The sequence below is a fragment of the Mytilus galloprovincialis genome, chromosome 3, assembly GCF_965363235.1.
Source record: "Mytilus galloprovincialis chromosome 3, xbMytGall1.hap1.1, whole genome shotgun sequence".
NCBI classification, from domain to species: domain Eukaryota; kingdom Metazoa; phylum Mollusca; class Bivalvia; order Mytilida; family Mytilidae; genus Mytilus; species Mytilus galloprovincialis.
In genome coordinates, this window is record NC_134840.1 from 53,571,159 (window position 1) to 53,587,262 (window position 16,104).

At 33.0% G+C, this 16,104-nt stretch overlaps 1 protein-coding gene across 1 annotated transcript in view; it reads left to right on the top strand.

The window, feature by feature from the left end:
• The window catches only part of LOC143068308 (elongation factor 1-gamma-like), a 16,292-nt gene extending 2,722 nt beyond the window's left edge, over positions 1–13,570 (top strand). Inside the window, exons 3-11 of the mRNA XM_076242250.1 lie at positions 852–915; positions 1,807–1,949; positions 3,384–3,527; positions 4,466–4,595; positions 6,858–6,958; positions 7,877–7,953; positions 8,744–8,916; positions 9,458–9,582; positions 13,338–13,570. Of these exons, the coding sequence (XP_076098365.1) occupies positions 852–915; positions 1,807–1,949; positions 3,384–3,527; positions 4,466–4,595; positions 6,858–6,958; positions 7,877–7,953; positions 8,744–8,916; positions 9,458–9,582; positions 13,338–13,490 (1,110 nt within the window). The 3' untranslated portion in view covers positions 13,491–13,570. The remainder of the gene's footprint in view (positions 1–851; positions 916–1,806; positions 1,950–3,383; positions 3,528–4,465; positions 4,596–6,857; positions 6,959–7,876; positions 7,954–8,743; positions 8,917–9,457; positions 9,583–13,337) is intronic.
• The last annotated feature ends 2,534 nt before the right edge of the window (positions 13,571–16,104 follow it).

Here is a 16,104-nt window from a genome sequence, read left to right on the forward strand (position 1 = left end):
ATGGAGTTGTCTGTGCATTTACGCATGAACTGTTCTACCAAAGCTTCCCAAATTTTAATATGTTGTTACTAATGAAAGAATGGAGGTCAAGTTCAATAATGACGATTTTGACTTTTACCGTTCAGGAGTTATGGTTCTTGAAAGATTGAAAAATGGAGTTTCCAGTCGTGTCCGTGCATTTATGCATGAACTGTTCTACCAAAGCTTCCGAAATTTTAATATGCTGTTACTGATGACAAAATGGAGGTCAAGTTCAATAATGACGATTTTGACTTTTACCGTTCAGGAGTTATGATTCTTGAAAGATCGTAAAATGGCGTTTCCATTCAGGTTGTTGCATTTACTCATGAACCATTCAATCTAAGCTTTTCAAATTTTAATATGTTGATACTGATGACAAAATGGAGGTCAAATTTGATATTGACGATTTTCACTTTCACCATTCATCAGTAATGGTTCTTGTGATATAGCCAGGACACAAATAAATGTTAATAAATCCGGTTTGCTGTCGTTGTGACAGCCTCTTGTTCTGATTAGATGAACAGGTGAATAAATTTCAGCGTGATCATATTCAGAATAACTACATGCAGTACATTATGGTTCAGAATGATCATGATGTAATTGTATATTTACTTTCTCTTGTCTTCATAGGATTTAATGTAAAAAAGACAAAAATAACCAACTTTTATCAATAATGCCAATGTTCACATCCTATTTCAGATTTAGATCTTAATGATTATAATGGAGAGTGGCAATGGAAAATATTAATTTTCACTTGATTATAAATTAAGTAAGATGGATCTAATGTATGTATTTGTAAGTTTTAAAGTGTATGTCATTTTATTTTTCAGGTTCCAGCATTTGTTACAGCTGGAGGAGATTGCATATTTGAAAGCAATGCCATTGCACACTTTCGTATGTACTTTATATATTTTCTTTTTACTCACATGAATTACAAAATGTATGCATACAATTAGACATGCACATGCCATGTAAAGTCAGACTACAAAACAAGAGCAATATGCATGTACCATATGATGTAAACGTAAGCACATCCATTGTTCTTAATCTTCTGGCTATGTTTAAGGAGAATAAACTAATAATATGTTAGCCAAACAAAAAAAAACATTGATCATTCAGAAAGTTAATCTTAAAATTCTTTGAACAAACAAGGTAAAATTAAAAAAGTGGTGAAAAGTGGTGACTGATAATATTGGAGGCTATCATTGGATTGCATTTTCAGAATTGTAATTTAAGCAAGAGGTATTAATATTCAACCTCTAAGCTGTTGAAATGATGGCTGATTTAAATGTACGCATGGTGTTGGAAAGGATTCTCATGCCTATATCTAGAAAATTTGACTTCAAGAGACTAAATATTTGAAAAACTAAAAACTAATTTCTCAAAGTAGGCATGTTATGGCTGATCAACCCCATGAAGGTCAAGGTCAAAGCTTGATAGCAGTCTCTGTTGGTTTGTGGAAGTGTGCTTACCTAAAGAGGGTTAACATTCTCAACACAACATCTCTTCCTGAAATATGCATTTTATTTAGCACTGGCAGTTGAACATTTATCATTTAAACATTATATTAATGATATTGGGGTCTAGGTTGATAAGTGATTAATCTGCATTGATATCTAGCCTTTCAATATTAAGTTTGTGCAGGTGCCCCTAATCCAATCTTAATTGGATTGGAGTCTTAGATTGCCAGTTTTCCTGATGAAAGTCATAATTATTGATCTTGTTCTACATTTCATGAACAGAGGCATATTGATGAATTTCATGAAGTCAATATTTTTTTTTTAGTTGGGAACACTCAGTTGAGGGGTAAGAATGACAAAGATGCATCATTCATCCTACAGTGGATTAATTTTGGTGACAATGAGATTCTTCCAGCATCTTGTACCTGGGTATACCCATGCCTAGGTATTGTGCAGTATAACAAAACGGTATGTGAAATTAGAGAAGAAGATAAGGACATGTGTTGCAAATTAGTTTATCTGTAGAGGTAGAACTGTGAAGTACAAAAATTTGTAAGGGTTCCGCGGAACCCAGTGTCTCGCCTATTTTTGCTGTAAATCACAGGCTCAACAACAATGAGGAAAAAAATCAATAAAAATATTCCTCTTGTTACTATTTTATGATTGTAAGAAAATCTAAGTCCATTTGAAAGTAAATTACAGAAAAAAACAGAGTAATCTTTTTACAAACTTTACTTCTGGATACAATCTTATGATCATAAATAAGGTTATTTCCAAGTTTGGTACAAACCCAGGATAGTTTAAGAAAGTTATTTAAATTTTAAAAACTTTAACCACAGAGTGAATGTAATGGTTCCCTGCAGAAAAAACTAAGTCCATTTATAAGTAAAATACGGAAAAAATTGAATTTTATTTTTACAAAATTTTCTTCTGGATACTATCTTATGATCATAAACAAGCTTCTGTCCAAGTTTGGTACAAACCCAGGATAGTTAAGGAAAGTTATTAAAATTCTAAAAACTTTAACCACAGAGTGAATGTAATGTTTCCCCGCAGAAAAAACTAAGTCCATTTATAAGTAAAATACAGAAAAAATGGAATTTTATTTTTACAAAATTTACTTCTGGATATTATCTTATGATCATAAACAAGCTTCTGTCCAAGTTTGGTACAAACCCAGGATAGTTTGAGAAAGTTATTAAAATTCTAAAAACTTTAACCACAGAGTGAATGTTTTGTTTCCCCGCAGAAAAAACTAAGTCCATTTATAGTAAAATACGGAAAAAATGGAATTTTATTTTTACAAAATTTACTTCTGGATACTATCTTATGATCATAAACAAGCTTCTGTCAAAGTTTGGTAGAAATCCAGTATAGTTTAAGAAAGTTATTAAAATTTCAAAAACTTTAACCACAGAGTGAATATTTGTTGACGCCGCCGACGACGACGGAATGTAGGATCGCTTAGTCTCGCTTTTTCGACTAAAGTCGAAGGCTCGACAAAAATGAAGTACAGGAACATGTCTTAAAAATTGGCTTGCACATCTTGTTAGTAAATATGAGTTGTTTAAATCACAGTTTTATCTAGCTTGATGATTCATGCATTTGCTGATGCTTGTAATTGAAGTTGGAGATATAAAATTTTGCACTTTAAATTTAAAGATGGACATGAAGTAAAAAAAAGTTGTAATTCCACAGAAGTAATTGTTTAACAAAACCCCAGCAGAAATGATTATTTTATTTCAAATTTGTGTGGTGAAATCCTCATGTTGAAAGAAATAATTATTTGTATTGGCATTATTTTTTTTAAAGTATGTGTGTAATGAGAAAAGGCAATTTTAAAGGGGAAAAATTGAACAAATGAAAACTCATTTGTAAAAACTTGTTGATTTTTTTGTTTAGGAAACAGAGCGTGCTAAGGCCCAGGTGAAGAAAGCTCTGTCTGTGTTAGACAACTACCTGCTGACACGTACATACCTGGTAGGAGAACGCATCACACAGGCTGACATTAGTGTTGCTTGCAATCTATTGTCCCTGTACAAATATGTAAGTAACTATTGGTAAGATTTGTCTACAAAAAATTGTCAATTACACAGCTAAAGCCAATCCTAATCAATTTGATCTTTTCAATGCATACTTACAGGGGAAAAGTTCATAAACATTATCAATTGTTGCTGTTACAATTTATTGTCTTTAACTGAGTTGTACCATTGTTAGGTTGATTTTCTAGATACTATTTAAATGACTGTGTGGGACTTCTTAATCATAAGAAATCAGATGGACAAGATATAAATTACACATAGAGTGACATAGGTAGACATGCACCTGATAGGATTGTTTCTAGCCTTTGCTATATAGTGACAAATATTTGATATTCATGTTGAAAGTTCATAATCCTTTTATTTTTGTTTGAATGACTTCCAATAAGATGGAACCTTCATCAAAGGCATGTTTGCTAGTTTAAAATGGCAAATGTGTAAGAACTGAAGGCAGAGAAATGTTCTTTCTGATCACATGAAATAGTTGATACCGTACAACTTTTTCAAATTCAGAATAACAACATGTACATTTATTTCAAGAAAGAATTGAGTAAGAAAACATACTGCTTGGTGACCAAGTGGTAAAACAATTAGAATATACAATATCATTGTCAATGAGACATCTTTCCGCCATAACCAGATGATGTTGAAATTACAGGTATCGGTCACTGTATGGCCTTCAACAATGATCAAAACCCAGCATAGTAAGCTATACTAGGTGCAATAGTTAACTTTATCTACTGTATTGGTGAAACTTTGATATTCAGATGAAACTTCTATATTAATATAAACATTGATAAGATGCATTCATTACAAAAAAATGCATTTACTACACATAGCACATCCATGTTAGAAATTGATAAATATATGGTTGAGTGAAAATGCTTTGTTTTCCAAGTATTTTGATGATTATTTTGACTTATTTAAGGTTAATTATTGTTACAGGTTTTAGATCCAAAGTTTGTAGAGTCTTTCACAAATGTCAACAGATGGTTTAAAACACTTGTTAACCAACCTCAGTTTAAAAAAGTCATTGGAGATTTTAAATTCTGTGAGAAGATGGCAGAATTTGATGGTAATAACAGCATGCATTTTTTCTCTATGAAACTACTAATTCAATTTTAACCGCTATACATGCTTGCTAGCTGGAATGTAAAATCATTATTAGGTTATTATGTATACTACCCTCCTTTCGGAGTAGTTTTGTCCTATAGACAGAAAGATTGATCATCTGTTAGACCAGTCTACTCTAACAGAAGGGTAGTATACCTAACCAAATAATGATATCACAGTTCAGCTAGCAAGTAAACTTACCAAAGATATTACCTTAACACTCAAGTAATTTGGCTGTAATTGCTTGTATGTATTGTAATGACTCTAGTGGAGGGGGTCTGACATAAATGACATGTAAATAAATAATTCATTCAAACTAACAAATGTGACTGAAAAAAAGAAAAGTATTAATCTTGAATGTGCTTAAACAGCTGAATGCCTAAATCTTTCTTTCATTTAACTTTTAAGAAAGAAAAAAAGGTTTTAGAATTTATGCAAATTCAGCAGGCAACAAGCATATAATGTTGTTTTTGAAGTTAAAAGATATTTTATTTTATATGTTTAACAATGATTTCACAGCCATTTTGAGATACCACTATAATTTGAATCTGTTAAATTTTTGAAAAGGTTTCAGAATATTAACAAATTTGGTAGACTACACACATCTAAAAAAAATATTTGTTGAATATGAAAATATGTGGTATAATTGCCAATGACACCACAATCTGCCAGAGACCAAATATGGTAGATGTAAAGTAAGCAACTTACTAGACGTCTCAAGATATAGTACCATAAGTTCAAACTTAATTTTCTTATGTAAGAATGGAAACCGGATTCCTCACGGCAAATATAACATTGTAATAAATAGAATGTTGTAAATGTGTTGAGGAAAGAAAAATTTGGATCTCCGAGTCTTTATTGGCAAATCTTGTTTCTAAAGTCTACATGTTCCATACATGTTTTATACCTCAAATGATTCAAAGGGCCAGTGTCATTACTGTGTACTATGTCATGAAAATAAGTTTTGAAGTATTGGCTCTTGCTAAATACATTTCTTGGGTGCCTTTTGGAGGGTTTCCAGAATTTGTAAATGATTAGCTATAATGACTTTCAGGTATCTTGATCATTCATGTTATTTATTGCAGACTAAATGAAACTTTTCAACATTGTTCTTTGTTGCCTTTTGGCAAGTTTTCAATGTTTGAAATTTGTTGACCAAAGTTAGAATACCTTTACCAAGGGAAGATGACTCTGTGGAAGAGGTGCATATGGTTTACAATAACAATGAATTGGCAATCATTTTGAGATCCTACAATAGTAGAGGGGCATTATGTTTTCTGGTCTGTTTGTCCGTCTGTCCTGCTTCAGGTTAAAGTTTTTAGTCGAGGTAGTTTTTGATGAAGCTGAAGTCCAATCAACATGAAACTTAGTACACATGATCCTTGTGATATGAAATTTCTAATTTTAAAGCCAAATTAGACTTTTGACCCCAATTTCACGGTCCACTGAACATAGCAAATGTGTAAGTGCGAGTTTCGGGTTAAAGTTTTTGGTCAAGGAAGTTTTGATGAAGTTTAAGTCCAATCAACTTGAAACTTAGTACGCATGTTCCCAATGGTACGATTTTTTAAATTTTAATGCCAAATTAGGCTTTTGACCCCAATTTCATGCTCCATTGAACATGAAAAATGACAGTGCGAGTGGGGCATCCGTGTACTTTGGACACATTTTGATTTTTACTGATTCAAAAGGTTTTAGAATATCTACAAATTGACAAAAAAACTCATCTATTTCTTTTTATATGATTATCAAAATAAGATTTGATATAATTGCCAATCAATAAGACAACAATCTAACAGAGAATAAATGAGGTAGATTTTAGCAACATGGAATCATTACTCCTCACGGCAATCATAACATTGTTATAAATAGAATGTTGTAAATGTGTTGAGGAAAGAAAAACTTGGAACTCCGAGTCTTTATTAACAAACCTTGTTTCTGAAGTCTACATGTTCCATACATGATTTTCAGCTCTTAAAAGAGGTTTTCTGTTTTGAATGACCATTAAAGTCTACAAATTTACCCTTCCAGAACCTTTTATATTCTGAGTACATGATGTATTTAATAAGTTTTGAGGATTAGCAAATTTATGCCTCTTTTCTTATGGTATAACTGTTGTCTCCCTTTGCCAGACACAGTGTTATAGACTACCATATACATGGGTTCTAAAACATATTAAAGTACTACTACAAAATATAATTGAAGTACCTTTTAACTTTTTTAGCTAAGAAATATCAGGAACTCCATGGTAAAGCTGATGGTGGAAAGAAAGAGAAGAAAGCAGCAGATAAACCCAAAGCACAACCCAAAAAAGAAAAACCCGCGGTAAAGAAGTTAAAGATATAAAGAATTAGATTGAAAGTTGTAAATTGAATACCTTCATATTTTATGTCCTGTGTTGCAAGTACTGTAAATTCAGAAATTATTGCGAGGTTTTTATTATTGCGAATAATGCGACTGAGATGTAAACGCAATAATTAAAACTCGCATTTTCTAATATTTAAACTGAATTAAGCATGACTTTTCTTAAAAACGTAAAAATTAAAATCGCATTCAAGTGTAAAATGACAAAATCGCAATAATAAATGCACGCAATAATTTCTGAATTTACAATAACTTTTTTTGCGAGGTGAATAATATATCTTGACACCTAAAAAGGTGTTGGACTTGGGTGGGAATCAACATGTTTGTTTGAAGTTGTAGCATGACCCTACTGTGCTTACATCTTTCAAATTGAATATAACACATATATATGTATGATAATTTAGTCAATTTGGTTACTGTGGTGATTTCAAATAGAAAAAAAAAGCCAAAATGTTATAAAAATATTGAGTACTGCAACTATAACTTCATGCTGAAAAAAAGAATGTTACCTTTAAGTCAACATATGTTCTCAAACCTAGTCAATATTTTAATACTTTTTTGACTCATTATTAGGAAATATGTTATTCAAAAAATTGGTATGTTAGTCCATACATATTTAAAACCTAAAGCTATTTTTTTTTCTACCAAGGATGAATATGATGATACTTGATTTTTCCATAATCTAAAGAATAAGATAAACATTTTTTTTTTAAATTTAATGTGAACAATTGTGAAGATATTTAATGTTGAATTATTCATTCAGTCAGCATGTCCAAATATCACAAAAAGCTTGTGATAGGACTGAACCTTCAGGCTTTACAGAAATATAAATAAAGAGTTATATAGTAGATTTATGTTCTAGATATATTTTATTTGCAGAAAAAAGATGATGATGAAGATGATGATGATGCACCCAAAAAGAATGAGAAAGATCCATTTGCTCCATTTCCTGCAGGGTAAAAATATTGTATATTCTTTTCCTCTTTTCTTCAAGAAAACTAACATTAAAAATAGTTTAAAATTAAGTTTTGGTTTTGTATTAATATTTAAAGTTTTAGTCGCAAATTAAATGCTTTTAATCAGTTTTGTGAAGTTGCTTTATTGTTAGTTCTGTTATTATATCTATTTTCAATTTCATATAACAATGGCAAAGCATGAATATAGAATTGGTTGTCAGAGGTATTAGATCTTGCATATTTTTCATGGACCTAGACTGTTTTTTTGTCTTCCGAGACAGGAATAACAATGCAATGACTATCATCATTTGGCAATATGTCAACTATTTTTGGTATACTAAATTATTGCATGGTGCACATGTGTCGCATAGTTCATTAGAATTTGACCTAATTTTTGATGTTCAATTTCCATATTTAGGTATGTTTTTTGGATAAGCATTAATCGTTAATAAGGTTATTTTATTTAATTGATACATTAAGTATAATTCAATATTAAACAATTTCAACATACCAGTAATTCAGTCATGATAGGTAAAGGTGAGACATTTCAGTGTGTCACGGTGCAGTCTTGATGCAACTGTATTGTATTTGAACTGTAATTCTTGTAAAGACAAGTTCAAAATTTTCCTTACCAAATTTATAGTGAATAAAAACATTGTCCTGACAATGGTTTTAGTCAAGCTCAAACAGTCTTTCAAATAACCACACACACTGAGTCATAATTACAAATCTTCAGAGTTAAGTGAAAATAGATTTTTGTGATTTTTTATTGAAGCTTTTTCTTTTTCAGAAAATTCAACATGGACGAATTTAAACGTGAATATTCCAATAAGGACACTTTAGAAGTTGCACTTCCATATTTTTGGAAAAATTTTGAAAAAGACAATTATTCTATATGGTATTGTGAATACAAGTATAATTCAGAACTTACCAAAATTTTCATGACCTGCAATTTAATAGGAGGTAAGAGAAATCTAAATTTCTTGCTTAAAACTTCGTATATATGTAAAATTTTGAAAAAATGGGCTGTAGAACCTGATAGGGACCAAGTTTAATGTGCTAACAAAACTGGTATCCTGTAATCAAGGATTTTTTAACAGTTTTATGATAAGCATTGAAATGGGATAGATATAACTTACTATGAATGGTTTAAGGAAAACCGATGTATAGGACTAGAACATATATGAATATTCCAATAGGACCAATTTATAAATCAGTTTTACAGATGACTGATCTGAACTGACAATACAAACTTCACCAATGACAATCATGAAATAGCACAATAGTGTTGAAAGTGGCGTGAGATACAAATCAATCAATCGATCATAGGCTACTAAAGGTTTAGATGTCAGAATAATATATTGAGTTGGGGTAATTTGGTTATTCAGTCTTTGAAACATTAAAGTGTGCATTATTACGTGTTGGCTTATATTTCTATAGAGCTTATGTTTGTAATGTTCATGTAAACAAGACTTGAAATAAATTTTCTATTCTATTTTTACAGGATTCTTTCAACGAGTTGAAAAACTGAGGAAAAATGCTTTTGGAAGTATGTGTATATTTGGAGAAGATAACAAAAACAGTATATCAGGTGTATGGTTCTGGAAAGGACCCAAATTAGCATTTGAGGTAGGGCTGAATTTGGATGCAAACTTCCCTATTCTGTTTGTATAAATGGGAAGGGGGATATACAATTGTGAAGACAAATAAGTTTCTCTCTTGATATGTGATTAATCACAAGAGATCCAGTTCAATAATCTCAAATTTTTGGAAAGTTTGCTATAGCTTGCTATAGCAATAAACTTTCTTAAGGCATCGGCCTAACCGGAAAAGAGACAGCCTAACTTACTTTAGGAAGTGTGTCCTACTTCTAGATAATGTAGTACTGGTGTTTGAAAACTAATAATAGAAAGATGCTTTTGAAATTTTGAGCTCTTCTATTTTAATAGCATACAGCCTGAATAAAAAATGCACTGAATTTCATCGATAAATCAAATAATTCAACTTCATTTGAAAGACGAACAAAGACTACTTCGCGGATCTGCGCTACGCGGAAAGTAAAATCAATACACACACGAGACAGCAGTTTCTACGTTATGATTTTATCGGTATTCTTCAGACATGCGTCAGATCCATACATGTGTGCCTCCAAACGGGAGTACTACAATCCCGGTTTCAAAGGTTTCCTACCTTCCTCCGGTTGAAGAGAAAATTAATAGCGTGTTTAAAATATTTCATGAATGAACATTTTTCGTCGCTTTTAAAATACTACAAATTTCTATTCAATATGTAAAAGCCCGAGAGTATCGGAAGTATCATGGTATCTCATCTGATCTCGGCCCACAACAAACTCGGACTATAATAAACTCGGCCTTTTACATATTCGGCATAAGAAATCGGACTATAACAAAAATCGTAATTATACTAATTGCTATTAAGACTCCTAAACAAAGTTTTTGCTTATTTCTTATTATTTTTCTCCTTGGGGTCTATTTAGTTGTATTTTGAGAGGCCAACAGAAGGGAGGAATTTACTAAAGAACCCTAAGGGATTTTTTTTTTAATTTTCAATAACAATAATAAATTATAAATTTGAAGAAAACAGTAAGTGACAGACACACATGGTTTTCAGTAATGATCACAGGACCATAAAACAAATCAAATTAATTAAATTTAGGTTGAGTCCATGGTGTCACCCCACCTAACCCCTCATGTTTGAATACTTAAAAACAGTCAGATCCCCACTCCTAAACATTATATGTTCTTTATATGTTACAATACAACAAATCAGATGAAATAAAAGGCGAGTCCCCTGGGGTCACTCTCAACCCCTGGTTTTTTGAGAACTTATTAACAGTTGAGACTTCAACCAATATACCATATATATTATTGTATGGGACAATGAAATAAATCAAATGAAATATAGAGGAACTCCAGAGAGGTCAGTCACCCCACCCATAAACCATATGTATTTTTGTATGTGGCAACAAAACAAATCAAATGAAATAAAGTGGGTGTCCCTTTTGGTCAGCCCCAACCCCTCATGTCTGGGAACTTAGAAACTGTCTAGATCCCCACCCCTAAACCATATATATTTTTGTATAGGGCAACAAAACAAATTCAATGAAATAAAGTGGGAGTCCCTTTGGGTCAGCCCCACCCCCTCATGTCTGAGAACTTGTAAACGGTCGAGATCCCCACCCCTAAACCATATATATTTTTGTATAGAGCAACAAAACAAATCAAATGAACTAAAGTGGGTGTCCCTTTGGGTCAGCCCCACCCCCTCATGTCTGAGAACTTGTAAACGGTCGAGTTCCCCACCCCTAAACCATATATAATTTTGTATAGGGCAACAAAACAAATTCAATGAAATAAAGTGGGAGTCCTTTTGGGTCAGCCCCACCCCTCATGTCTGAGAACTTGTAAACGGTTGAGATCCCCACCCCTAAACCATATATATTTTTGTATAGGGCAACAAAACAAATTCAATGAAATAAAGTGGGAGTCCCTTTAGGTCAGCCCCACCCCCTCATGTCTGAGAACTTGTAAACGGTCGAGATCCCCACCCCTAAACCATATCTATTTTTGTATAGGGCAACAAAACGAATTCAATGAAATAAAGTGGGAGTCCCTTTGGATCAGCCCCACCCCCTGTTGTTTGACAACTTGGAAATGGTCAAGATCCCCTCCCCTTAACCATATATATTCTTGTACTGGACAATAAAACAAATCAAATTCAAAAGAAGGCGAGTCCCTAGGGGTCACCCCCATCCCCTTGTTGTTTGAGAACTTGTAAACGGCTGAGATCCACACCCACAAACCATATATATTTTTGTATGAGAAAATGAAATAAATCAAAATGAAATATAGAAGAAGTCCACAGGGGTGACCCAACCAACTTTTTTTGGAAAACTTATACGGTCGAGATGATCACCCCTAAACCATATATATTCTATTTTATGGGGCAACAAAACAAAACCAATGAAATATAGTGGGAGTACCTCTGAGTCATTCCCAACCCCTCATGTTTGAGAACTTGTAAACGGTTGAGATCCCCAACCCTTAATCATAAATATTCTTGTATTGGACAATAAAACGAATAAAGTGAAATGTAATTAAGTCCGGGCCTCCCTCGGTGTAACCCCACCCCATCCTGTTTTGAGAACTTGTAAACAGTCAAGATCCACCCCCTTTTCGAAAACTTGAAAACTGTTGAAATCCCCACACTGAAACAACATATATTCTTGTACGGAATAATAAAACAAATCAGATGAAATAAAAGGCTAGTCCCCTAGGGCCACTCTTACCCTACCTCCTGCCTGTTTGAGAACTTGTAAACTGTCTAGATCCCCACCCCCAAATCATGAATATCACTTTACTAGACCGGACCAATTTGTATTTGACTTTGCTTAATGTCAGGCGACCCGTGGGAATGACTAATTTTGAGAGCTTTGTTTGGGAGACTTCGTAGCAGCATCCTGTTACAATTATTTCTTGATAAAGTTTTTTCTTTTTTAAGTAGGAAAAAAGGTAACCATGCAATCTACACACTATCTATTTGAAATATTACAATCTACAGTTGCAAACTTTCCACAGGTGCTATCCAGCACTTTGATTTTTATACACTATAACAATCCTTAAAAAAGGGGGCAACTGACACCAAAGGGACATCCAAACTCGTAAGTCAAAAAATAAACTGACCACACCATGCTTAAAAAAGACAGACAAACAACATAAAAAAGCTAAGACTTACCGTCATGAACCCCACCAATAACTTATGGTTAGCTCAGGTGCTCTGTGAGGTTAAGCAGATCCGGCTCCACATGTTGGTAAAAACACAGTAATAAATCTTAATTCAGCGAAGGTTGTTAGCTAGCACAAAAAATGGTTAATTGTGCAATCTGTTATTGTTCCATTCTATAAATACATGTATTGTTGATTGAATGTCAGAAATCATTATCAAAACAATGATTGTCCTTAAATGATTGTCTATACTACACTTTTTGAAGGAAAATAACCATTTCAATTAATATCCCCTTCATTCGAAATGCCAGGCGATAGTATTTTTTCTGCAAATTTTCTAATATTGACAAAACAATATTTAAGATAAATAAGCATTACTATATATATCTGTTTCTGATATTCAATAAGAAAGCCAGCATAGAAACATAATCTGTCCCGAAAAGATATGGACACTTGTATTTTTATAATTGAAAATTGAGACTCTTCTTAAAAGATCATTTATGTTTGTTATACATTCCAAGATTAGAATCTTAATAGTTAAAATAACCAGGTTGTAAAAGTAAGTGGCAACAGAAAAAAACATATAGAAACCATTCTAATTTACATCTTAATTTCAATACACAATGTATATCATTACAGCTATCTCCTGACTGGCAGATTGACTATGAATCCTATGAATGGAAAAAATTGGACCCAACTACGCCAGAAACAAAGAAAATGGTAGAAGAATACTGGAATTGGGAGGGAGATTTTGATGGTAAAAAATTCAATCAAGGAAAAATCTTCAAGTGAAAGGAGACAACTAATTTATTGAACAAACTAGTGCTGGTGAATGTGATTAAAAGGAAAGAAAAAATATTTGAAAAAAAACAGTTGTTATTTGTTCTTATGATTTTATCGTTCTGAGCTCACATGGATGTTACTTTTGCAGTCTGTCCTTTACATTTTATGAACTTAAATGGGCCATTGGGCGTTTGACATCACTTTAAGCCAAGCATCTTAAGTTGAGAATGGAAATGAGGAATGTGTTAAAGAGACAAAAACCCTACTAAGAGCAGAAACCAGATAAAAGGCCAACAATAGGTCTTCAACACTGGGAAAATCCTGCACCAGGAAGTAGATGTCAACTGGCCCTCAATAAAAATGTTTACAGGTTCTTAAAAAAACAAAAGCATACATATATGAAGAAAACAAATAAATGAACTGTATACTTTCTACTCGCGTCATCATACTATGGCTTACAATAGGGCCATTAAAAGAATAGGTTTGATTGCCCTAACACTACCTACCAGAAAACAGCTGCCTACTCAAAATCTTTCATTGTCCTGATGTGAAAATATTTTTATTTATTCAGATAGGCATGAAGACTAATAAACATCTGATACCTAAATTTCTCTTTGCCAAAAAAAGAAAAAGAATATGCCTACCTACCTACCCACTGTCTCCATGTTGGGTAGTGTTTGGGCAAACCAAAATATTTTTAAGTGTGGCCAAGCTTATGTGGGTTAATGCTTTGCTAAATGATCTAATGAATTTTTGTTTCCATAATCTAAATTGCTGATAGCTTTTCTGTATGCAGCAACCTTAACCATGAGACACCTTGATGGTACATCAACAAATGTAAAATAAATAGTGTTAATTGATTTTGAAACCCCTAATCGTCAAGTTTGATCGACCAAAAAGAGACGCCTGAGAACTGATTTCATAGTGCATTTCTTTTTAGACAAAAAAATGAAAAAGACATGCTCTATCCAAGAAAGATTTGTACAGTATTGTTCTACTTTTAGGACAAATATTAAAATACTAGAAAATTTTTTAGGCTCTATTAAACTCAAAATATGGACAATTTTATGTTGAGGGGTCTAACTCCGTTGCACAGCTTCATACAACTACAAAATCACTACAGTTTGAATGCTAGGAAATTTTTTCTGTTGCTGGTTTGTACATATATTTGGAGGTGTGCATACAGGGTTTGATTTTTATGCCCCACCTATGATAGTAGAGGGGCATTATGTTTTTCTGGTCTTGGTCCATTCATCCGTCTGTCCCACTTCAGGTTAAAGTTTTTGGTCAAGGTAGTTTTTATACGTATATTGGTATGACGTTGGCGTCATTGTCGTCCGAAGACGCATTGGTTTTCGCACTATAACTAGTTTAAGTAAATAGAAATCTATGAAATTTAAACACAAGTTTTATGACCACAAAAGGAAGGTTGGATTGATTTTGGGAGTTTCGGTCCCAGCAGTTTAGGAAGTGGGGGCCCAAATAAGCATTTTTCTTGTTTTTGGCACTATAATTTTAGTAGAAGTAAATGGAAATCTATGAAATTTAAACACAAGGTTTAGGACCCTGAAACAGTGTTCTTCCCAGATATTTCATTTAGCATCCTGTTAAACAGGGGAAATTGAAATACCATCTTGTTTCTTAAAATTGTAGCATCACATCCATAACATAATCCATAAGAAAACAACTTTAGATAGCATCACATTACCATGATGCTAAAGGGCCCTGGGGAGAACACTGCCTAAAAGGAAGGTTGGGATTGATTTTGGGAGTTTTGGTCCCAACAGTTTAGGAATTAGGAGCCCAAAGGGTCCAAAATTAAACTTTAAAAAGAAGATGTGGTATGATTGCAAATGAGACAACTATCCACAAAAGACCAAAATGACACCGACATTAACAACTCAAGTCACCGTACGGCCTTCAACAATGAGCAAAGCCCATACCGCATAGTCAGCTATAAAATGCCCCGATAAGACAATGTAAAACAATTCAAACTAGAAAACTAACGGCCTTATTTATGTATAAAAATGAACGAAAAACAAATATATCTCATAAACAAACGACAACCACTGAATTACAGGCACATACCTAAATAATGTGGCGGGGTTAAACATGTTAGCGGGATCCCAACCCTCCCCCTAACCTGGGACAGTGGTATAACAGTACAACATAAGAATGAACTAGAAAAATCAGTTGAAAAAGGCTTAACTCATCAGATGGACAAAATACAAGTGGACGTGGCCCGGTACTTATACATCCCGATACAAAAAGACACAATAAACAGATCTGAGAGTACTCGCAGTTATCTGACAGCTAGTTCAAAGCCACTAACAACCAATAAAAAAATCATGCAACTAAGACTAAACTATCAATCCGTACACATCCAACATCCAATAAATTTAGTGTAAAGACGTCATAAACAGCCAGAGAAAAACATGACCTTTTTTGATTTCATTAAAATTTGAATAATTGGGGTTCTTTGATATGCTGAATCTAACTGTATATAGATCGTTAATTTTTATACGACCGCAAAAATTTTAATTTTTTGGTCGTATATTGCTATCACGTTGGCGTCGTCGTCGTCGTCCGAATACTTTTAGTTTTCGCACTCTAACTTTAGTAA